This window comes from Salarias fasciatus, chromosome 11 (assembly GCF_902148845.1).
Source record: "Salarias fasciatus chromosome 11, fSalaFa1.1, whole genome shotgun sequence".
NCBI classification, from domain to species: Eukaryota; Metazoa; Chordata; class Actinopteri; order Blenniiformes; family Blenniidae; genus Salarias; species Salarias fasciatus.
In genome coordinates this window covers 3,542,969-3,567,509 of record NC_043755.1, presented here as the reverse complement: position 1 = coordinate 3,567,509, position 24,541 = coordinate 3,542,969, and the positions used below count along the sequence as shown (strand labels likewise).

The 24,541-nt window shown below is 45.2% G+C and overlaps 1 protein-coding gene across 3 annotated transcripts; it reads right to left on the bottom strand.

Moving 5' to 3' along the window:
• Positions 1 to 1,500: 1,500 nt before the first annotated feature.
• On the bottom strand, positions 1,501 to 23,561 carry nr4a3 (nuclear receptor subfamily 4, group A, member 3). Of its 3 annotated transcripts, none has more exons than XR_003932425.1 (9): positions 20,977 to 21,202; positions 20,023 to 20,193; positions 15,187 to 16,022; positions 10,305 to 10,434; positions 9,266 to 9,429; positions 8,961 to 9,160; positions 5,796 to 5,974; positions 2,599 to 3,746; positions 1,501 to 1,512 (listed from the first exon to the last, which is right to left on the bottom strand). XR_003932425.1 is itself a non-coding variant. In XM_030103221.1 (9 exons), the coding sequence occupies exons 3-9, from the start codon at positions 19,112 to 19,114 to the stop codon at positions 3,484 to 3,486; spliced, it is 1,836 nt and encodes a 611-aa protein (XP_029959081.1). In that variant the 5' UTR covers positions 19,115 to 19,132; positions 20,023 to 20,193; positions 23,232 to 23,561; the 3' UTR covers positions 1,790 to 3,483. The 3 variants fall into 3 exon arrangements, 2 of the variants coding, with proteins under 2 accessions (XP_029959081.1, XP_029959080.1); XM_030103221.1 differs by lacking the exons at positions 1,501 to 1,512; positions 20,977 to 21,202 and adding exons at positions 19,051 to 19,132; positions 23,232 to 23,561 and having other exon boundaries at positions 1,790 to 3,746; XM_030103220.1 differs by lacking the exon at positions 1,501 to 1,512 and having other exon boundaries at positions 1,790 to 3,746.
• Between the last annotated feature and the right edge of the window lie 980 nt (positions 23,562 to 24,541).

Here is a 24,541-nt window from a genome sequence, read left to right as displayed (position 1 = left end):
GTGCTTGTGTGCATCGAGCCCAGGATGAGTCAGGTGCCATTTGTTTCAGTCTAATCCGGGAAGTTTCTCTGCAGGAGAGGAAACCAGTGGGAGCTCCGTCTTACCCCCTGAATCTAACTGTTTTTAAAGCAGGTGTGATTAGCACATCCTGATGCCTCTGTGGATACAGGCCCTTTTCTCAGCAGACAGCCTGACACGTCGTTGTTGGTGAAGCACATGTACGAGCAATAACAGTAATGCTCAGACGTTCCTGCACAGGTGACCCAGAGAGCTGTGGCGTTTCGAGAATGAACCAACAACCTGGAGCAGACGCATGAACCATCAACCGGCGTCAGTCTTTTCATTTACACCTGCGCCTTTGCAAAACCAAAACTATGTTTCTGAGAGTACATACTTCAGTTGCATGACAACAGTTCACTCTGCAGTTCTTTTAACATACAGTCAGTTTATTTCTTTTCTATTCTATGAGATTTTTCGACATATATTTTTAGTCTTAATTTGTGTTTTTACAATTCTGATCAGATCTGAAATTGTGGGAACAACACATACATAAACATACTTGATTTGAGTGTGTGTGTGTGTGTGTGTGTGTGTGTGTGTGTGTGTGTGTGTGTGTGTGTGTGTGTGTGTGACTGTTTAAGTATTTGTGCATTTGTATGTTCTAATGGGACCTCTAATTAAGACTCTGGGTATCTGCTATCTGTCAGCACTGATCGATTGGCTTGTAGACTGACAGCTAGCTGTGTGTGTGTGTGTATAAGCGTGTGTCTGTGTGTGTGTGCGTGTGCGCGTGCGTGTTGGAAGTGTGGATTTTGTTCCTCTGTCCCTCTGCTTCATGTCACGTTATGTTACTTCTAGCTGTGAAATGTTATTTTCAAAGAAGGGTGTTTAACATGTACTCATCTCAACACATACAGGCTGGGATCACTTTTAAAACGAGGTGTGAATGGTCTTCTGCTGCATACTAATCAAACACTGAGATGTAACAATCCCTGAAAGATGCTCGGTGTGCTGGACAGATTTTTGTGTCATCTAACAGACATGAAAATGCATTCATATTGGACCTTTCTGGACCAGTAATCTGCCTCTCTAAAACTTTACTAATCTAAAAGGTTACTGAATCATTGGACAGATGATCCGCTCTCGCAGCGCGGTTACATATGGCTCACTGTTTCATCTCTTGCTGTGGATGTAACTTTTGTGCGCATCTTTCTCTTTTCTTTTCTCACGGACGAACAGAACTGTTCACAATTTCATCACCACACCTGGCTGTAAGAGTGCGAGAGAGAGAGAAGTAAGAGAGAAGAGAGAGAGAGAGAGAGAGAGAGTGTGTGTGTGTGTGTGTGTGTGTGTGTGTGTGTGTGTGTGTGTGTTCGCGCTGTTGTGCAGGACAGCGAGTGAGTGATGGCAGTGACAGTATAGACGGCATGTGCTGTGAAATGTCACCGTGGCGATCGATGGTGTTTAACGAGGCTGGAGGCTGATCTGGACCTCATGCTAACATGACGCTCTCTCCTCCTCCCTCTTCCTCCCCCTCCTCCCCTCCTCTAATCCCCCCTCTACTTTTGTGAGAGCCCAAGGGTTCCTCGGGAGAGATACAGGGCCTTGTCAAGAGGCTTTTGTGTCTGACAAGACCCTCATACTGTACTCTCATGTATTCTGAAAAATGTCTTAAATTAGTTCCTATTTCGTCTTTTTTTTTTTTTTTTTTTTTTTTTTTTAACACCGTTAATTTTTTATATTAAGTAGAAATGCTATGTTAAAGAATCAAAACACAAGAGGCAGTGGGTCGGAATAATCAGAACTAGTTTATGATTTCAAAGTGCTGAACAGAAAATCCAGTGAACCAAAGAGAAAGAAAAAAAAAATGAACATGAAACTCTAACCAAAGAGGGACATTGAAAAAACAGCAACTTTTTTTCTTTTTTGTTTTTCTTTTTCAAAAAACAATGCACAACTCGTACCACAATATTTGAAAAAGCTAAAAACACTTCAAAATATTAGTTTTGTATACATATATATATATATTTATATTTATATATATATATATTTATATTCATATCTATAGAATTCTTTCTTTTTTAAAACTGCTGCCGTGTGTGTGAGTGGGTGATGGAGGCCCAGGGAAAACCCCGTAGAGCTGCAGTCTGAGACACAAACACAGGTCAAGCTGTTCCGACAGGCTATGGCAGCTTTTGACAGCTTATAACACACCATGCATATGATCCTGGCTTTCTCTAAGCGTACACACAAAGACGGTATGCAGCCGTGTCGTCCGAACTCTCACACAGCCTCCGCAATAGAAATGAAAAAGAAAAAAAGAGCATGAATGTGGAATGTTTTCACCCCCTGGACGTACAGCTATCTGTCGAGCACCCTCCTCTCACTGACTCGCCGCCATCCTCCGGACGAGCCGGCCGGGTGTGTGTCTGTGCTTCTAAGCCCTTTTTTCAGGGTTAAGTGCTTCAAGAGCTGAATCTTTCCATGTTTGCTCCTCTGTACTCCTACTTGACCTATGATTTCAAAATGCAAAATGAGTTAATAAAAAAAAAAAAAAAAACATAAAATAAAAGTAGAGTAAGTTCAAGTCTGGGTGACTCAGTCATCGATCGTTAATGCACAGTATCTCCTCTGCTGTCTAAAGCCAGATGGAGACTGGCTCTTTCTTTTTACCTACTGACAGTACACGACAAGTCTTTGTATTAAAATAATTTAGAGTTTGACGTTAGCCCATTCCTTCCCCTTCTCTTCCACCTGCGGTGAGATAGCACTTAAGAAATTGCACTTGTAATTAAGAGCCCACCTCAACAGTCACTTCCATGTGTCTATAAAATATCTGCGCTGCGTTGCAATGTGTTTTTTTTTTCTCTCTCCATCTAGGCATGTGGTGTTTGACCTCTGACACTTCCATCTCAGTATGAAAATGCCACCTTCCTCCTTTCAGCAGGAGGTGACCTGTGTTTCAGTTCAACATCGACAGCTCTAAAACATTCTTCCACTCCGACGTCCCTCCTTTCCTACTTTCTAGAAAGATGCGCCGAGACTGAATGATCAGGGTGAAAACACAGATAAGCAGGACTTATAAATCCTGCTCCTTTTTTTTTTTTGCCAATTGATCTGCCGCCCTGACAGAGAGGACGGCGAAAAGTCATTCCTCTTGTGTCCATCTCAGCGTCATCATCCTCGCCCCTCCCATGTGAGAAAAACAGGAGAATCAAATAAAAAGTGGTAAAGCGTTGGAATAAATGTCTTCTATACAGGTGAAAAGCGTTATGTGGTTGTCCGTTCGAGTGACAGGCGCTCTTGCTTGATTATCCTGTTGAGGAGAAGCGTATGATTGGTTCTCTCTGTTTTGCATCGGCCAGAAGGGAGTGTGTTTCTCTTCTGAGTGTGTGTGCATGCTCCTTTGCAGGGTGGGGTAGCGGGGTGGGCGCCTGAACAGGACATAACGTAGGTTTATCTCTGTGAATTCTCCCCGGTCCGTCAGTAGGGCAGAGTGTCCAGGAACCTGTCAATCAACGGAGGAGGCGGTACCAGGTCCTCCAGCTTCAGGTAGAAGATTCGTTGAAGGCCCTGGGTCCTCTGGGAGCGCAGCTCTGCCCTTAAACCAAGTATGCGGCTCAGCGGGGGAGCGGCCTTGGACGAGGAGGAAGAAGGGCCGCAGCCCAAGTGGTCTCTAAGACAACAAATCACTTTATTCTGCAGCTCCTCGACCCGCTTCGAGTCCTTTAGACCTGGGACTTGTTCTGTGGACAGACAAGAAGACAGGGATAATTAATTAAACGCCGAAGATTAAGTCGGAAGAAAATAGAAAGAAGTACACGCAAATACAGATGTATCAGGCCTCATTCAGCTGAAAGAACATTAGCTACATCTTCTTTTATATTGAATTCCACCTCATTAGCCTGTATGGCTCATGTTCTTAACAGGCCTTAACCTGTCTCATTCAGTACAGATCAATACCCAGTCTAACCTAATAAGCCCCCAGCACACTGCACACACACACATACACACACACTCAGACACATACACACATGCAAACACACGCACGTGCGCACATACATACACGTGTGTGCGCACAAACACAATTTTTTTTACACAGAATCTTTGCAATTCAAGAATTTCGAACTGTGACGGAAACACAAGTGCCCAACAATTAGCCGATTATTTGCTCTGTGAGCAGCCAAATGAAATTAGAAACGCATGCACACGCGTGAACACACACACACACACACACACACACACACACACACACACACACACACACACATACAGACACACACACACACTGCTGCCCATAGCAACTCCAGTGGCACTCGTACCAGGCTTAATGTGACACTAACTCATTCGGCAGAGTACAGGGTGTCCAACCCCCCAAAACACACACACACACACACATGCACGCATGCACGCGCACGCGCACGCACAGACACACACACACACACACACACACACACACACACACACACACACACACAGCTGGTCTGTGCTGCAGGGAGGCTGCCACTGAGACCAGTCTCACTTTGAGGTATCCATTATCTGAAGCTTATTTATTGTTTGTTTATGTGACTCTTTTGTTTGTTGTGTTTGCCGGTGCAGAGTCACTCCAGCCCTCCTTTCACCGCGGCTTTCAGACCTCTCACACACTTTTTGCTTCCCTGTCTTTCTTCCCACTCTCGCTGTCCCTCCTTTCTCTATGTGTGTGAGCTCCCGCGGAGGGATCGATGACAGCCTTTCTGCACAGGCCACTCTGAAGTGGTCGATCGCCCGGCGGCTCCGGCGGCTTCGGCCGCGGTTCTGTGCTGTGTGCTTTGCCGAGGTGGCAGAGCGCCACTGCGAACGCTCCAGATGCCATTCCAGAGCCGCGCTCCACGGCGAGCAGGTCGATCAGGCACAGAGTTAAGTGCTCCCCCAGAGAGTGAGGATGGGGTTGGAGGGCTCAGACAGAAAAAGAGGTGGAGGGAGAGGAGGCGGTGGGGGCAGGGTGAAGCGAGGAAGCTGAGGGCAGCCAGGGGTGGGGGTTACCCATTGCCTAATAATGTACCGATTCTAACCATGATGTCAAAGTAAATGAAAAACGAAACGTGAAAACTAATTACAATATCTCCTCTGTCAACCCCGGGTTCCATTTCTTTTGCATTTTATTGACAACTCTATCCTCGTCACCTCTGTTGCATTTCAGAGGTGTGTTCACAGGGAGCACGCCGATTCTCCCTCCATTTTTCACACATGAGCTCTGATTAGAGGAACCAGGTGTGTGGCAGGTGCAGCAGGTGCTTCTGGGTATCGAGTTCTACTTTGAGGCGGAGATGTGTGAGCGCACATGTGTGTCTCTGGGTGTATGTGTGACGTTAGTGGATGCATCCACCTGCTAACCGTCGCGATGAAAAAAAAAAAAAAAAAGCTCCGAACAAAAGCAAAGATGAGGTGTCCATTTGTGTATTTATGTTTTCACAGTGTGCATGTGGGAGGAAGCAGGCTGTACATGTATCCAAAGCAGCATGTATGTATGTTTTAAAGATGTTGCAATTTGTGTGTCCACTGCAATGTTATTATTAATATACTTTATTGTGGCTTTAGGTGAATATGTATAAAACTAAATGTTATGCGACTACATGTAAGTTTAAGCGTTCTTGTCTTTTTTTAACCCAAAACAAATTCCTGGCAATAAGATTTTTTCAGATTCTGATAGAGAAATTGAAAAAAAAAGCTTGCCGGTTTTATTTTTGAGGTTTCGAATCCTGGAGTGTTATTTTTACACGCAGGATAATTTTTGATGAGGAATGTGTTGGTACCTGTGAGCAGTACGAGGGCGGCCAGGCAGGCGAAGGCAGAGGCATCCAGGTTTAGGCTCTGGAGGTGGGTGGAGAAGTCCCGGATGGAGTCCAGCCACTCTCCGAACCCACGAAGGCACTGAAACCTGTGCAGCACCAAGCCGTTACAGAACACGAGCTTATCCTCCGAAAGCATCGACCTGGGAAACGGGAGAGAGAGAGAGAGAGAGAGAGAGAGAGAGAGAGAGAGAGAGAGAGAGAGAGAGAGAGAGAGAGAGAGAGAGAGAGAGAGAGAGACACGGGGAGCGGGTTAAATCTCCATTCCAGTGGAAGTCTGTATTTTCCCTCATGTATTGTAAATATCGCTTAAGATACTGGGGCAAGGAAACAATTACAATAAAAACAATGAGAAAACCTGGCAGTGTGCGCACTCACACACAAATGGGACACACATCAAACACAAGCATGCAGCTGATTAACGCTGTGTTTTCCAAATTACAGCATTTTAAAACATTCCTGTGTTTCCGTATGGTGGGGTGGGTTGAAGGGCGAGGGCAGAGGGCTGCTCCGGGTGCATGTGTGTGCGTGTTTGCACGTGCGTGCGTGTGTGTATTTGTAGATAGGTAACAGTTATGGCTTTAATGTGCCCAGACTGCGGTGTGCAGTGGAAACGCAGAGCTTTAATGAGGAAATGAAAAGGCTTCTCAGATGTATTTAACCATCACTTACTCACGACACACAACATCCCACTTCTTCATCATCAAGCAGAGAGGGAGAGAGAGAGAGAGCGCACAGTGATGACTGGTCTTTATTAGTGATTACAAGACATGCATTGTCTTCTCTGGCGCAGTGTTTATTACATGAGGAAGGCGAGGGGTCAGAGTCAGCTAAAGGAGCGGCAGGATGCGGCACAGGAGGAGAAAGTGTGATGTTGGAAAACAGATGATGGTGAGAACAGAGAGAGACTGGGAAAAGGGGGGGGGGAAAGCCTCAAATTACACCCTGTACAAACATTGGTTTTAGCAGTCATGAGCTTAAGATGTAATGCCATTTGTGTCTAATTATCGTTACTACAGTTTAAAAGAGGGACTCCACCCACTCTCAGCCAGACGCCGGCATAAAGAGGCTCGCACTTCATTAACTCTGTCAAGCATTTATAAAAAACATATTTTCTCTGTTATCCACACAAACAAAAGCCATTAACAGTAGTTATCGCAGTTAAATTTTTTTTTTGTCTACGACATATAAAGACGGGAAGCTCAGAGGAAATGACTGAGGGCCATGTGCTGGGAGATGAAGCAGAGCAAAAACAAATGCAAAATCCCATGCTACGGTGCGACCGCAGTTCTGACTGTTCATAAAAAGATGTTCAAATCAGGAATGTTGAATCAAAAGTCCGCTGTCTTGCAACTTTTATGCATATTCCCATTACTTATTATAGTAGCATAAACTCTGCCGATTTTAAAGGTTTGCTGCATTACACCCCCATGAATGGAGTACAACTTAAAACATTTATAAAACTGCTTTTGCTGTGTTAAAAAAAACTCTGCGGACTCAATATACCGTATTTCACTGACTGACTGCCAGGTGGTCCCACAGAGTTCAAGAGATTACATCTAAAATGGAAAGTCACAAGTATCTGTTCCACCCCGCGAACAAAGTCTGCTTTTTTGCAAGTGAGCAAGTAACTTACAAATAGGTTGACCTGGTTAATTTCTTTTTATTTTTTTCATACTAGCATTTGGCGTCAGTCTGATAGTAGCACATGAGCCAACCTCCCCAGACAGACTGTGAGATAAGCGGCGAGGCAGATGCACGCACACAGCCGAACAGCTGGATGTCTGCCACACATTCCTCTCACCCCTGACGACTCCGTCACCACGGCATTCGACCAATAACCACAGAAACTGTTTGGTAACGGGGCACTTACGGCATTGTCGGCCCTGAGGAGCGAGGCAAATTTACTCTTTGCACGCTGAACATACACACTCACTCACAAGCATACAGGCACACGCTCGCGTGGGGAGGGGTCCGCGAGGCATCTCAGTTCAACGCGGGGTCAAAGCAGGGCCGCGGCAACAATGAGCCCAGAGTGTGGACTGCTTCCTTCGCTCTCATGGAAGACACAGAATGGAAGACAGTGCTGCGTTTGTGTGTTGCTCCTCTGCAGTGGGAGTTTGGCTGATGGAAAGGTGAGCATTGTGTGTGTGTGTGTGTGTGTGTGTGTGTGTGTGTGTGTGTGTGTGTGTGTGTGTGTGTGTGTGTGTGTGTGTGCGCGCGCACTGACTGAGGCCCTCATGAGTTCAGTATTATCAGTGAGTCAGAGTCCCAGCCTAAACCTCCCCCTTCCTCCTGCTGAGCCTGTGATGCCACCGCCCATCCTCTCTACCCACCATGCACCTGGACTTACACAGGCCGGAGGACGGCTGGGATTCTACATCATCAGTGTGTGTGAGTAAGTGTGCTTGTATGTCTGACCGTGTTGGTCTTCTGCCCTAGACGACAGCGCAGACAAAAGGATGAGCTTGTAGCCCGGCCCCCCTGCTCCCCATAAATTTAACCAGCCGCATGCCTTACAAGAGCAGACTGGTAACCCGGGGTAATCCTGAGGCAAAGACGGGCCGGGGCAGTCATAATGGCACCACAGGTATCCACGAGGACACACACACACACACACACACACACACACACACACACACACACTCACGACTTCCTTCTCCGTCTCAGTCAGCTGACCTGAATATGTATCTCGCTTCGCCATAACAGCCCTTTTCAGCTTCTCAGCTGACTAGCTCTTAGATGGAATTGATCCTGTCAATTCACAGTTCACAATGTTAGCACAGTTTTAGCCCGCTGAACACACACACAGAGCTCTCTGTGCGTCAGATATCAGACGAGAGGAGCGGAACTTGGTGGGTGTAGCTGCTGTCATAGCTACAGACTCCATTCATAATTTGGTTCATATGGCGATTACTCAGCTCCACTCCGCCTACTCTGGAGATACACCAACACAGCAGCACACAGTGTTTCCAGCACAGTAACACACTGTACTGTAAGGGATATCAGACGCTTCTCGTTCTTGAAATAACGTGCAAAATGATACGAGCTGATTAGAGAATACCTAGCAGGATGTCACTTGTGTTTTTTGTCCATGACGTCGTGACGGTTTCACATTCGCCTTCTTACCTATGAGCCAATCGCAGGACAAACAGCTCCAGGAAGGCCGAGTCGATGAGCAGGTTCTGATCGTCACGCTGGAGTTCGGAGAAGCCGGGCAGCCGGTCGGCCCAGCACCGTGTGGTCTCCATCGAGATGGTGAGCAGCCTGTAGAAGAGCTGAATGTGCTCCGCATCTGATGAAGAGGATGGAGGATCTGCAGCACTGAACTGTGACACGAGGAGAGCAAAAAAAGAGTCATTCAATTCAGAAACCTAAACAAGCAAAACAAAAAGTGGGCGTTTCTCTGATGGTAACTGCGTGTTGGGTGATACCTGGCTGTAGTCAAGGTCTCGAGGTGTGCAGTGGGAATAAGCCCTGAGCAGAGCGGAGAGCAGACTGAGAGGCGGTGAGGGAGGAGACGCCTCTGTCTGCAGGGGGCTCTTTGGTTTGGAGGGCAGACGGCCTCGGCGCCCCTTCAAGCTATCAGTACGCACCACTGAGAACGGAGAAAGAAAGAAAGAAGAGGCAACAATGAAACTTCTTATTCCAGCTGAATGAGATAATATCAGTGCTTCATGCCCAATAGACTTCTCTCTCTCTCATCTGATTGACTTGATATCAGTATTTTGTAGTAGTGGAACTATGAGTGAAAACAAGAAAATCCCTTTTTTTTTCCCATCTCAGTTTTCCAGCAGCACCTCTGTCCCAACACAGGAGGCAGCATGCCAGCAGATGGCAGTGGAGCTGTTCCACACTCTGCACACTCAACATGTGCGCTGCTGTGTGGGCTTATTTGCGTTTTACGTTCACGTTTGTAGGTGGGTGAGGAGTATTACAGGATGTGTGAGACAGGTGAGAACCTCAGGGAAACAAGGACAGTCTGATGTTACACACCGACAGAGCATCTCTGCTGTGAAGCAACAGCCAGCACAGATGGGAAGAGAGAGCATCAACAGCAGATAAAGGGAGGGGATGCCTGGGCATCACACAGTCACATTCAGGTCAAGAAGACCCACACACAGGTATAAAGTGCAAACTCCACACACTGAATGCCAGCTTCTGCATTGCCGTGGCCAGTCTCTCTGCTTTGGTACAAATAATCTCATCTTGGGTTAAGGAGGTTAAATCGTGATGGGAACTAATAGGTGGGCTGCATTTCCTATTTTCCTCCTCACCGGAGAGAGGATGGACTTTCTGCACGGCTGTGTGTGTGATGTTACCACAGGCCATATCATTACCGGCCTATTAAACCCTGATTGCAAAGGCGCAAGTTGTGATGATGGTGGAGGAGGTCAGGGTTGTGTTGCATGATCAGGATATGCGCGTGCGTGTGCATGTCTGCGTGTGTCTGCCAGGTGTGTGAGCTCTTACCTTCCTTCACCATGCCCACACTCAGGCACTTCTGAAAGCGGCAGTACTGGCAGCGGTTGCGTCTCCTCTTGTCCACAGGACAGTTCTTACTGGCCAGACACACATACTTGGCGTTTTTCTGCACGGTGCGCTGGAGAAACAAGAAACAGGCACGCAGATAATCAGCCTCCAAACACAATCAACACCTAATATTTGATTTGTTTAATTCAATTTCGTTTTTTTTTTTCGCCTCCCTCCCTTCTTTCCCATCAAAGAATGAAAGCAGAAGCTCGCAGGTCAGATTTTAATTACGCGCTGAAAGGCGGCGGTGACATCAGTATAATTAGATAAAATTAATTTTCCAACAAGCCTCGCCTGCAGGAGGGACAATTTTATTAGCGCCAGAGCTGACAATGGGGATCGAGCGCGTGGCGTGCCGAGGCGGGTCCCGCGAGATGGGGAGGGGGACAGCGGCCGCGAGAGCTGCGTGATCAGATTGTTTGTGAAGCTCGCGGGTCAGCTCGTGGCACCTCCGGGGCCTCGCGCCGCGCGCCTCCATCCGCGGGCCCCGTGGGAGCTGTTTTCTCCTTGGCTGGCTCGCGCGATTATTACTGACCTTATTAAAATGAAATCAGAAACGGGCCACGTGGGGGTGAGTGCACTGCGTGAATGAAAGACAATAAGAACCCAGATAGTAGTAAACGCCTGGACCGTTAGTGCGCTTCCAAAGTTTGATGGAGGCAAGACAGAAGTAAGCAGCTTTAGGAATGGAATGAGTAGATCTGTACGGTTTTCTGTCATGGTGTGGCGGGAAAAACAGGACTGCCCTTTGCTGAAGCAGTTGATTGTTCTTAATGTGAAACCACAAACCAGTATGGTCAGATGGTGTCTTTAGATCATTTAAGGAAGTGAGACCTGTCAGGTGTGTGTTGTCTTCACTTTTCTGTGTTTTAACACTTCTTGTTTGACTCCTTGTCTTTTAAAGTCCTGGTCTTGGTGTCAGTATAATGTTTTTTTTTCCTTTTTTAGGCCAAGTCCACTTTGGTTCATGATCAGTGTTTTAGTATTGTGACCAGTGCAAATTTTAGTGTTTCAGGCTGCTTGTTGCTTTGTTCTTCATATATCCGCTGATCCCTTTCCTTGATTGTGCCCTTCCTCAATGACTGTCCAACCTTTGTATCTCGTACTTTTGTTGTCTCTTCTGGTCTGGCTCTGTCTCTGGTGCATGCTGCGGCTCCATGTTCAAGATGCCTTCACCAGCCAAAACTTTGTACCAAACTTTGCCGGTTTGACTTCACAATAACTGCCTTAGAGTAGTGTAATTGATTACAGTGACTAAACACAAGATTACATCTCCAAGCGTTTACCTGGGGTGCAAATCTGTGACTAACCGATTACATAGGCAACTCACACTTGCACTGCAAATACAGTCATTTGCAGAGTGTTTACATTGCATATGCTGTCAAGCTGTGACTCTCCAGTCCTGGAGTAACAAAACAAACTGTAATTTAAACAAACGACACGCGCGGAAATTGCTACAGCTTCCTCTTTTCTTTAACGCCTCTAAAACACATCAAAATAAATCCAATTAGGAACCCCTTGCGCCACACATGCTGGTGCCCCCGGGAGACCAATAAGACACCAATTATTCCATATGCTCCAACGCCAGTGCGGAACTAACGAGTAATAGGCGCAAGCACCGGATGGGAGTCGTTGTCATGGCACTGCAGATCGCTGAGTGTCTCCCTCTCATCCCCTCAATGGTCAGCGACCCATGCAAGCGGGGATAAGTTAGTTATGGTCATTAATGTGGTCAAGGGAAAATTGAATCTATTTTGCTGGAATCGGAGTGAAATGTGGACAAAGCTACAGTAGTCAAGTACGCCTTTATAACTGAGTGAAATGACAGGCATTTATTTTAAGATTCGTCTAAGTTTTTATTCAATGCAATATACTGGAAATCTTTTTAAATGGATTACAGGGTGGAATGTTGTTTTTAAGCCTCAAAAAACATGTGTTTCTGTGCACCGAGTGTAGGGGTCACAGGTCAAAGGGATATAGTTGAGTTGTGGTTCTTGTTTGAGGGCGAAGTTGTTCCTCCTGCGGATCCCAGGGCTTAATTTATAAGATAGACGGTTCCTAGAAAATGCCTGATTGCAACTTTGATAAATTGAGCTCTCATGAGTTAGTGCCGGTCTGTCTCCTGCTGTTTACTGTCTTTATCTCTCCTGTGCATGTGTGCGCGCATGTTGCCTTGAATTCTTGTGACTTCTCCGGACTTTGAAAGCAGACTGGTATATGACTGGAGTCACATCGGGGAAACAACCTGCCTGACCAAATACAACAGGGCAGGCTAGAGATTATTCTGTGCTTCTTCCATATGTGAGGTAAACAGAGGCCATTTCACTGTGATCATCAGACAGCAGATAATTCTTCAACTTTGAAAGTTGCATGCTCATCTATTGCAGTTTATGAATGAGTCAGTGCAAAGTGTGCCTTGCTGTATTAAAATTACAAATTCATCTGTCCTCTGTTTCACCTAAATGTGTGTTCACCAAACGATGCCAAAAACTGAGTAAAATGCTCAGAGTCAGAATACAGGAATGAGTTATGTGCGCTTAGAGCACATGAACAAATAAACACACGGTGCTACCAGAGGCAAGCATGCTGTGGGTGTTGCAGGGGCTGGATGGAGGCATGCAGAGACATATTCTTGACATGTAACATGTGCTAATAGCCCCGGCTTAAATTAAATGCCCTCAGGGGCTTTGCCCACCCTCACCCCAAATCCCATCCCCTCCCTTGCCTGGGACTTCTGTTTCTCTCTTTCCGTATCTCTCTTAGCAAAAACAGCAGTTCGAAGCAAAAAAATAAATAAAAACAACATAAGTAAGAGTCTGTGGGCCAAAATTCTTTTACAGTAATAACTTTCATTTAAAGTGTTAAGACACGCACTCGCACGCACATACAGCATGTGCAGCATGTATATTAATGTGCTCGTCCTATATGTGCATTCAAGTGATGAAAATGTGCGTATTCCAACTTGTTTTCCTTTCAAAACTAGACAAACTACTCTCCTGCTTTTTTGTGACTGGCGTGCCATGCAAGCAACGACAAAGAAGAACTGAGCTGAGGGGGTTGAGCTGAATGTGTATTTTGACTGATGAAAGAGCAGCTAAAGTAAGTCACTGGTTGGTAGTGGACGCATAAAAACAGGTGACTTCATTGTCCTCTCTGTTTGTAGCAAAATTATACTGGCAGCTAAGATAGTACTTAATTTTAAAAAATTCAAATTCTGAATAGGTCCTCTAAATTAATGGAAACTGGTGAATGGAACACATTATTCGGTCAAAATAATACAAACACAGGAAACACCACTTGTTAAAGAGCTAAAATTAATTCACAAGGAAAATGTGCATCAAATTGTATTAATGAAATAACAATAATTCACAGCAGGCTTCTACTATAGTTTAATGTGGAATAACTATTCACGGATAATTAAATATAATCAGGACAATATTTTTAGGGAACAATAAGACCATCAGGATAATGGTGGTAATGTACCTGAGAATTTATGAAAAACAGCAGGTGTGTGAATAGCGTGTTTTAGTTTCTGCTGTTGCATCCTGGGTTGACTGTGTAACAGACTGAAAAATCGAATCATGTTGTATGTTTTCCTATGTGTGCGGTTGTGTGCATATGTTGTGCGTGCATGGTTGGTTGCATTTGCATGTGTGCATAGAGGAAACATGGCGAGGTTTGACAGGCGTTGTGGCTGCAGAGCGCTGCAGAAAGCAGACAGCCCGCAGCCTGCTGCCACCAGACGATGTTTTCATTAATTACCAAATAAAAACAAATTGTGAAACTAATTGAAAAGAAGGATAATTCATTTCCACCGACCAGAGGCATTATTCAATTACCTCCGCGTTTGCACCCTCCTTCTTGCTGTCTCTTAATTTGTGCTCTTATGTCCCATGCAACCAGTAGAATGCTTAGCAAGTGTGCAAGTGTGCTGGAAATTGTTATAATTAAAAAAAAAGAAAAAAAAAAAAAAGGGAATCTGCAAAAAGAATTACTTGACAGTGGGAATGTGAGTAAGTATGACTTTACTGTAATAGAAAAAAAATTCATGATTGGTTTTATGTTGCATGTTCAGCGTCATGACTTGCAAAAGAAAAAGGAAAAATAAATGACTAAAAATGGCAAATATGCATTTTGCATGTGCACAATAACAAGGAGAGGGATGCATCAAGCTCAGAGGCGTTTGATTAACTAATTTGAAGGCCTGAGTTTGAAACTGACTCATATCAGTCCCAACATGCTGTCAGTGAAATGTGGTCAATTTTGTGGCCACTGATTCACAACAAACATGCTGAAAGGGAAGCTTTGATTTCAAGGAGGATTCCTTTCATGATGAGTTCTCACCGCGATTCAGTTTGGAGCGTCAAACACAGCAATCTGACAAACAAAATGAGTTTTCGTCATTGCGCGTTCTCTTGTCGCACCTTTCGCAGAGGCGACCTTTTGCAGTGACTCCAAAGATGATTTTACACAATGCAGAAAATGTAGTGTGGGTGCAAAGGTGAATGCAGGAAAGCTGTTTCAGATAGTCACATCAGTCGGCGTGCAGTGAAGTCACATATACTGTGGGATATTTTGAGGTGTTTATGTCTGCGGCGAGTGCATTTGTTTCTACAAAGGTCAGAAGTTTGGCCAGACATTTCAGAATGAAAACAAGGATAGGAAAGGAAATCGGATCATGCAAACGACCCAATTCAGACAGAAAAAGAAAAAGGACACAGACATGAGCCGGATTATAAGGTTTGGTTGTTTTAAATAACTACAAATTTGAAGTCTGTGTCAGCGCCTTTTATGTGACTTTCTATCTTTTAAAGAGATTTACCTTGAAGAAGCCTTTGCAGCCCTCACAGGTGCGAACGCCATAATGCTGGCAGGCTGCGTTGTCCCCACACACCGCGCAGGTCCCCTCTCCCTGGGGGCCGCGCGGGGGAGGCGAGGGCAGGGTGTCTCCTAATAGAGGACCGCAAGGCCCGAGAGCCAAGGAGCGGAAGGCGAGGCTGCTGCCACCTGCACCGCGGTGCAGCTGGTACATGGGCTGCTCCAGAGGAGGACCGTGAGGGTGGGAGACCGACGAGGAGGAGGACGAGGAGGAAGAGGAGGTGCGGACCAGTCCCCCTCCCAGGCTCTCGTAGCCGCCGATGCTGCCCCCGCTGTGAGGCGGCGAGTGCTGGTAGAAATGCGGAAAGCGAGGAGACTTGAGGGCTCCCGTGTCCAGGCTGGAGCCCAGGGAGTGGGGGTGCGACGGAGGGACCAGCGAGTGCTCCTCCCACAGGAAGGATGAGCCAGGCTGGGGTGGCAGAGACGGGGTGGTGGGGGTCGAAGGGGGGGACTGTTTAAAGTACATAGAGGAGGAGGGCATGGACTCCAGAGGGGGAGCGGTCGGGTAACTCTCCTCCTCCTTCTTGATGGTGGGCCTGTGTGTGGGCATCTGGTAGAGGCATGAGGACTTGGGCTCGTAGCTCCCCTCCACGAAGACATTAAAGCTCGGGAGGGAGGTGGTGGCGGCGGCGGAGATCTCGCCCCCACCCAAGTCCAGCTTGGTGTAGTCGGAGGTCATGAGGTCAGAGCCGTAGCTGTCACCCTGGTAACTGAAGGACTGGCCAGAGTAGGCTGAGCCTGGAGGGGCGGGCCCGTACTGAGCCTGCACACAGGGCATGTCTGCCGGGAAACAGAGCACACGCACCGGTTAGAGCTGCGTGGCACATCAGGCCACGGACTTTTCATTCAGACGCGACCGTTCTGATGTTAGTGAAGACACAACAGTCATTAGCCAGAGAGAGGTTTTCATTAAAATACAAACTATTATAAACACAGACGCAGGACTCTCACAAAAAGTTGACTGGTAGAAGCAGAGTACAGAGAAGATTTGACTGTAAAACTGCAGGGTATATGCAGACTCTATAACAGGCACATGCAAACAAAAGTAGTTTGAATCAGTGGCATCATTCAAACAGTCAATGATTAAAAAATTCTGCACAGCTCTATTGGAACAGGCAGTTTTTTTTCTGCTTAGTGACAGATTGCACAATGCTATTAATGTTTTTCTGAATGCACCTTTCAGCGACAAGTTTTGAACAACTCTTTCCATGTGTTTACCTCACTTTTCTGCTTTAACAGTCCTTGCACTTACACTGAAAAAGCGTAGAAGAACTGTTGGGAGCACACAGGCACATACACCGACACACACACACACAATCCCCAAACACGGCTAATTCTCCCACAGTTAGTTTGGTTAGAGAAGCTGTGGTTCATCGGTGCACGATGCTGAGTTAAAGCGGTTGAAGCAAAGAGCCAAGAGTGTATGTGTGTGTGTGTGTGTGTGTATGTGGTGTGTGTGTGTTTGCACGTGTGTGGGTGCACTCTGGTTAGTCAGATGGCAAAGCAGATGAGATAACATTAAAAAATAATGGAACCCCATGGTGGTGCTGGATGCTTCCTACACACACACACACACACACACACACACACACACACACACACACACACACAGTGACAACTTATACTCAGACAGACACAGATATTTCCTCTAACTGCTGCAGACGCCAGTCGGCACGTCTTGAGTTTCAACCTCCTTGATTTAATTCTGCTGTACTACCAGCAACAGGCAAGCATCCCATCATCCGTGTGTGTGTGTGTGTGTGTGTGTGTGTGTGTGCGCGTGTGCGCGCGCGTGTGCGTGTGTGTGTGTGTGTGTGTTCATACTGTACGGCCTCCTCTTATCAAACCTCTTACATAATACACAACACCTGCGTTTGCTTGCGTCCTCCCGAGCGTGTGTGCGCGCGTCGCGTTGCGCACGCTGAGTGTGTGCGGGCTTTAATCAGTCATGAGTGTCAGCGCGGCCGGGGTTTTGTGGTGTTTGCTCGTCGCTCTCGAGCAGGGAACTGTCAACACGGCGCTGCTCCCATTGACGCCCAGCGTGCGCGCGCTCTGCCGTAATCGCCCCGATTCCCCGCGCGTCATGTTTGTCTAGTCAAATACGGGACACATCGGTCCGACTGTTGTTAAAGCACTCACGAATACCTCCATCCGAGCGGACTCGCCTCGGCCCGGAGGGGGGAGTGAAACACTTGTTTCATGCATTTGCACCCTTTACTGGATTTTTAGAAAAATGAAAGTGTGTACTTATCCACCCCAAACTTCATTTATCGGCTTAAATTGTAATTTGCATGCACGTGAAATGTTGGAGACAGGCCGGAACCTTCAGCATGAGGTCATGTATTCTTAATAACCGAGGACGCATGCAGAGTGACACATTTATTTATCCTCTCTCACACAATTACACTGTTAAATAGTTTGAGGTGGGGGTGTGTGGGGGGGGGGGGGTTCAGCTCTGGGGGCTGGGAAACAAACGTCTAAGGGTTGATTAAGTCAAAAAAAAAATCCAATTCAGCATATTCACTTACTTAACTTTTTTAATCTTCTCACCCATTTATTTCTGAATTGAATTTGGGCGTCTGAAATGAAAAGAATAAGGTTGAAATCTTAATCTAAGCTTTCAGTTTATATTGACATATTACCATTATGCTTATTCACTGTTTTTATTTTTACCGACCAATGTAACATCTTGAAGCCCTCTGAGTCAACTGTTGTTGTGATACTGGGCTATACAAAAATAAATTGAGTTTAACAATAAGTGCACAACCCCCATCAATAAACATTTCAAAAATAAATAAAGTGTATATATTATTTACTTTAAAATTTATCAACAAGTTTAATGGTAATTCCGGTTTATTTCAAACTAAGGATGTGAGTCAGACCGTGGGCCTACGTAGATTTGACGCCATCAACCTGTTTTTTTTTTTTTTTTTTTTTTGTCTTCAAGTGACCACCTCTTCAGCCCACGTGGAAAGAATACATGCATGAAGTGGCACGTGGCGTCATGGGGCCTCTTTGGGCTGTGGGTTACCTAAAAAACTTTCTCAGCTAATCAGCTATGAGAGAGATACAGACAGACAGGGAGAGAGAGAGACAGAGAGACTACAGTGGTGAACTCTGTGGCTCAGTGTGTTATGTCAGTGGGTCAGGCCACAGATCACCAGGCTTCAGTGTGTTAGCGCATGTGTTCAAGCACCTGTCTTATAGGGTATTTCACCTGCAACTATTGTGCAACTCAATTCTTTTTTTTTTAGTTTTTTCTTTGGGTGGTGTGTTGAAGTGTGTGTGTGTGTGTGTGTGTGTGTGTGTGTGTGTGTGTGTGTGTGTGTGTGAGAGAGAGAGAGAGAGAGAGAAGAGACTGTGTCATGGACAGAAGTTTCCACACTTAATGATGTTCCAGATGTAAACACAGGCCTGTATGTTCTGCTCCTGCTTAAAAACAGTCACCCTTATCCTGAAAGGAACCTGTAGAACCACTTGCATCTACTACTGTCTCACCCTTTACATCGGGTGACGACTCTAACCTCCGCTCAATAGCACACACACACACACACACACACACACTCACAGGTTTGCATCATGTAGCACACATTCAAGTTAGAGTATGTTTCTTCCTATATGTCACCAAACCTTCTTGACTCCAACACCACCATCAGATTGCATGCAAGGTGTGTGTGTGTGTGTGTGTGTGTGTGTGTGTGTGTGTGTGTGTGTGAGAGAGAGAGAGAGAGAGAGAGAGCAGGGGGACAGACAACCCAAGCAACACAGGTGGATCAGCATAGTGAGGTGAAGGGAAACAGTCTCTAACCTCGAGGTGTGCATTTCAACTGGACAAACTGCAGCTGTTCCAATAACTGAGTGCGCTTGTTCATTGTCAGAATGCCATAGATCTAACAAATGAAAACAGTAGCAGACATAAATATAGAAAAAAAAAATGCATTTCTCTTTCAGTGATTTGATAAGGCAGATTGTTGAAATCAGTGTTCTCTGATAAGCAAGTGAAGCAGTTTCATTCATATGCACGCACAACAAAGATCACATCACCTGTGAGGATTTGGGCAATTTATATTGAAACAGGATTTTCTAAATTTATCAAGGACCAAAATTATGCGTAAATTCTTCATCCACATATAAATATAGGCTACAGTTACAAATTTTTCAAAAATGTTGCAATTTACATAGCTATATAAATATAATTTATAATTTTTCAATTCTCATTATTACTTTCGAAAGCCTTGTTGAGTCACAAAGAGTATCGATGTCTGGTTTGTGGTAATAGTCCGCCGATTATGGATTTAGGTGTGCATAGTGTCAGAAGTATCTCATCTTAGTGAGTAAAAGGTCAAAATAAAATGTCAACTGAGTCCGCACTTGCCAGCTGAAACGCCAACACGCACAAACGCACACGGACTGAAGAACCGGAAACCAAAAGAAAAATAATCCCAGCTCATTCTCTGCTGAAATTTGATATTATGACGGAATAATGCCAAAAAAAAGCTAAATAAAAATAAAACCACTACAGGTTGATTGATTTAAAAAAAAAAAACTGTATATTTTTCTGTGAATTATTGCTCGTTTTTGTAGAATAAATTATCACCAAACCCGCCAGAGTAACTGGGGATACTCGAATTTTAAGTTTCTCCAAAAAAAATATTAGATGAAACTGAGAAAGAAAGAGAAAAGGGGAGAAAATGAAAAGAGGAAGAGAAGAAGAGAGGGAAACAGAAAGAGAGAAAAATGATTAAAAAGCAAAGCTGAAGTGTGAGGAGTGAGGGAGTACCTGGTGAAAGAGCCTCGCGCTGAATGGTGCTGGGTGTCCGGGGTTTAGGGGTGGCGTGGCTGCGGCCGGGACAGGGCTCCTGGAGCAGGGAGGACTCGGCGGGCGTCGCAGAGGGAGTGTCGGATCGCTGGGGCTCCGAGCTCGGCCGGGCGCGCTCTTCCGAACCTGTGCCTGCACGCGGGAGGGAGAGATTTCTGGGGTTAAATCCGGGTTTGATTCTGGAAAAAAAAAAAACAAAAAAAAAAAAAACACAAAAACCAAACAGACATATGCAACACATAAGACAGTCATCAATGCCCAAAGTTTCTGGAGGATAAACGATCTTTTTATGATTTTTTTTTTCCAGACAAGAAAGCTCACCTTTCTTTTGCTTTTACTGACTTTGCTTTGCAAGTACAGGTGAGGTGAGAAAGCGTTCCTAACCCAAAAATTATGCAAAGGCAGCAGTTTTTAACGATATCGACCAAAGAGCACATTTACCTGAAAATAAGCGACTTTTAAAAAGAAAAGAAAAAAAAAAGTTCTCCACTGCCTACCGGATAAAGTCAGCAGATGAGTGAAAAAAGGAGAGGGAGAGATGAAAGTGGACATAAACTGAGCGCATGTCAAAACAAGACAGGACTCGTCGAAACAGTCATCTATAGATTATTAGAATCAGGCTGCTCGTGCATATTGAATCTCAAGGAAAAGTTGATATTTACACATTTGCATTTAACAGCGACCAAAATTGGCATTAGATATGTCATTGAATCTATGCTGCAAAGAAAGTACAGAAAAAAAAAAAAGAAAACCCACAACTGAAGCCTTTGGGCTCATCTCAAAACTGACTGACGTGGGCGACAGGTTTCATTCTAACTTTAAAGTGTGCGATGTTATTATTATTTTTTTTTTTTACTTAATGCAAAGCATAAATTCAATCAGCCAAACGATGTACTTAGAAAAAAAAATACAGACCTACAAAAGTGACAACTTTTATGAAAGCAGTCTGTGCCAGCGCCTCCAAGCCATCGCTTCTCTTGCCTCTGATAAACACCGTATTCGCCTGCTCAGGGTTCATCCAGAAGAGAGACGCAGACCCAGGAATTTTGGAGAGTCGGACCTGAAACTAAACGAACGGACTCCTGTGCGCCGCGCGCCTCCAACTCCCCTCTCTCACTGCAGAAGGGCTCACCGTGGCGGTCGGATTTCAAGGCCCAGAGCGCCCCCTTTCTGTCACACACACTCTTGTTATAAAGACGCACTCCCCTCTCTCTCTCTCCCTCTCCCTCTCTCTCTCTCTCTCTCTCTCTCTCTCTCTCTCTCTCTCTCTCTCTCTCTCTCTCTCTCTCTCTCTCTCTCTCTTCTTGAGAGACCACTCCAGTGCGCGTCTCCTGATCGCCTCTGAAGACTCCAGGCACCTGCAGCCGGCTGTGCTGTTTAGCTTTGTGTTAACAGATCACACTAATCCAGCACAACCACTTTTCTCTGAACTCTCAATTTACAGGTCAGTTCTCAGAAGAAGAAAACAAAAACAAACAAAAAAAACGCCAAGACCTCAGTGACCTCCTCTGATGGTTTCTTGGTCAGATATGTATTTTTTTTTTTTGTTTTGTTTTTTTTTTATAAATGACAGATCTGATGTGCCTCAAAAGTGTTTTTTGAAAAACTATGAAGACCAACGAGAGTAAACAAACAAGTGAAGCTAAAATGTATTTTATTAGCTCTGATTTAATACAGTTAAGCCATTATTTAATTTTGCATGGAGCCACTTGACTACAAAAAAATCTCTGCGCCTGAAAAATGAATTTGTCACAGTAACAGAAGAAATCAAATAATCTCAGAGAAAAGTCAGTGGCTCTATTTTTGCACGAACTCGTGAACTCGTGTGTGATCTTAGCCGTGAATTGAGAATGTATGAAAAAATAAAATCAAATCTAATGTAAAGGGACGCATTCAAGTATGTTTTCTGTACTGAACAAATGGATCCACCTCTCGATTCCTCCTCAGACCGAGCTGGCCGCCGGGGCTCTGGCCCCGCGCGCACCGGTAACCAAGAGAACCACAGAAGAGCTGCAAAGCACGCGCCCCGGAGCGCCGGTAGCCCCCGGTAGCCCCTCGCACCAATAACCCCGGACAGCGCAAGGCTTCCAGCAAACAGAGACAGAGAAAGGAGAGGACATAAAGGAGTGACCAGGGAAATATGTGAGTACTGTAAATCAGCTCTGAGAGGGAGACTGTCAGAAGTGCCTGTGTGTGTGCGTGGCTGCGTGCGTGCGTGCGTGCGTAAACTTCAGGATGTGAGAGAGGGAAAAAAAAGGTAATATCAGCAAGTTACTCAAGTACCTCAACTCAGCAATGGGAGTATCTTGTCATGAACTATACTGACTGTTGGAGTAGTTGAATGTGTATTTTCTCTTGATCAGTCCAGGAAATATCTGGGCTTCACAGATTTGATGGGACTTTATTGTTCATGGTGTCATCACATGGAAGGCAGTGGCCGTGGAGTCAGCTGACAGACTGACCTGCTTTGAAGATTGTATACATATATGAATTAAAGCTGGCACTGGAATCTTAATCCTTAAAAAGCTGCAGGTTTAGCTTATCAAAGGTGTTCTGTGATAAGCTACTCATAAAGGGAGTTATCAGCGGCATGCTTTATCAACACAAACACACCCACTTTTCCACACACACACACGAGCAGAACACATCGCATACTGTACATAAATCACTCATTTAGGTCCAGATCGCCACTGAAAACCCATATTGCCCTGGAAAAACACACACATGGCATGGAATCAAAGAGCATTAACTCTTCTCTCTGGGCTCCTGTCTAAATGTAGGTTAGACCACTCAGACCATTTGTGTGTCTGACTCCACTATTCATTGTGTGAATGAGAGACATCTCATTTCCATGACAACCGGAAAGGATATGATACCTTCCCTGCGCAAATTAAATTCAACTCCAGCCTCGTTTGCTCTTACAGACACACACACAGACAGTATGAGCAGCTGTGCGCGCTGCCTGTGGAGGCTGACATATCAACAGGTTATAGGCGCTCAAAGTTGGACTCCGCGAGCATCGAAGATGGAGTACACCTTCAGCACGAAACATCGTTCAGTTTCTAAAACTGTTAAGCTCACGCGCACATTACGGTACTCATGTTCTGCACGAGTCTGACAGTCCACCGTTCAGCCATCCATTCATTCATTCATTCATTCAGTTGACTTACTGGATTGCTGTAGCGGTTCCGTCTTTACATGTGGTAAGAACCTCGTATGAAATATCCTATTTCCATCCAGAATATCACCAAGAGTTGAAGTGATATAAAAATGTAAAAAATAATCTTAGTTATTTTAGAGAGGCATCGGAATAAAAAGTTTCGCGTTCTTCCTCTTACTTTTTTTCTAAAAGTATAAAAAAGTAGAAAAAAATGAAATTTAAAAAATAAAAATGAAACTCCCGAGTGCGAGGAGCGTGTCTGCGTCCGTCCCCGTGCACCGAGCGTGTCAGTGCTGATGGGTGCTTTGCAAAGTGTGAGGTTGTAACGCGGGTTTGTTTATGTGCGCCGTCTGAGGGGAGAAAGTCAAATAGAGCATTTATGTGGCTCTGCCTCCACGTAGAGCGCCTGGTATGCCGCTACGTCAATGTGACGCCATGGGAGAGGTGACGTCACCGCCCCTCGCTCTCTCTCCCTCCGTACAGTACTGGACACATAAGCCCCGCGCGCCGTGCCAGAGTGAACGAGAGAGGGAGGCTGGTGGAGAGAGTATCGCACACAGCGAGAGAGAGAGCGAGTTGGTTTGATGGTTGCGGCGCAGGAAGCCGAGGGGGATCCAGCAGGCGGGCGAGCTCACGCGCTACTGACTCCAGAGAATACACTGTTTGCTTTTACTAGTTACAAGGAAATAACTTTCATTACTTAAAGCAAATATTAAAATTTAAAATAAAAACATATCTTTAAAGGGATTCGACAAACCTCCGAAAGCCAATCAAATGTTTTAATGCTCAGCATGTTTTGGATTTGGGCCAGATTATTGTGTCCATACTGTCACATTGTGTAAAGTAGTGTTCATTTAAGAACAAATCAAAAATAAGAACTATAGAGAAATAATGGAAAGTATAAACATTAAAATATGAATGCACAATACCTCCACAGAAAGAATATTGCAATAACATGAGGGTGGTGCATTAAATAGGATTTTCATTAGTGGCACACGGCTATCCAGTTGAACACCTTTTATAGACCACAAAGTGTGACTCATTATTTTGACTATTTATTGAACAAAACGCTTATTGTGATATCTTCCATCCACACTGAATAAAAATAAAACAGATTATTCGCCATATTACTAGAAATGTTTTACAGTGGATGCTTATAAACAGAGAAATTTGACTGCACTGATCCAGCTAGTTAAGGTAGGTGGAGCCATGAGTCTGCTTCTACTGAAGGTCACTCCTAGGAAAAGAAAGTTTATCCTGTTCTAATCTTATTTTCTCCTCCAGCCTTTTCGGACTAATCAGGGAATGTGAAATTATTTT

Excerpts from the sequence above, each read along its gene's own strand:
- nr4a3 (XM_030103220.1), bottom strand. The coding sequence starts at position 21,079 with ATGAACCCTGAGCAGGCGAATACGGTGTTTATCAGAGGCAAGAGAAGC. Across the intron at positions 9,430-10,304 it reads TGTGGGCATGGTGAAGGAAG|TGGTGCGTACTGATAGCTTG; the intron begins GTAAGAGCTCAC and ends CTCCGTTCTCAG. Across the intron at positions 5,975-8,960 it reads GTCCTGCGATTGGCTCATAG|GTCGATGCTTTCGGAGGATA; the intron begins GTAAGAAGGCGA and ends CCCGTTTCCCAG.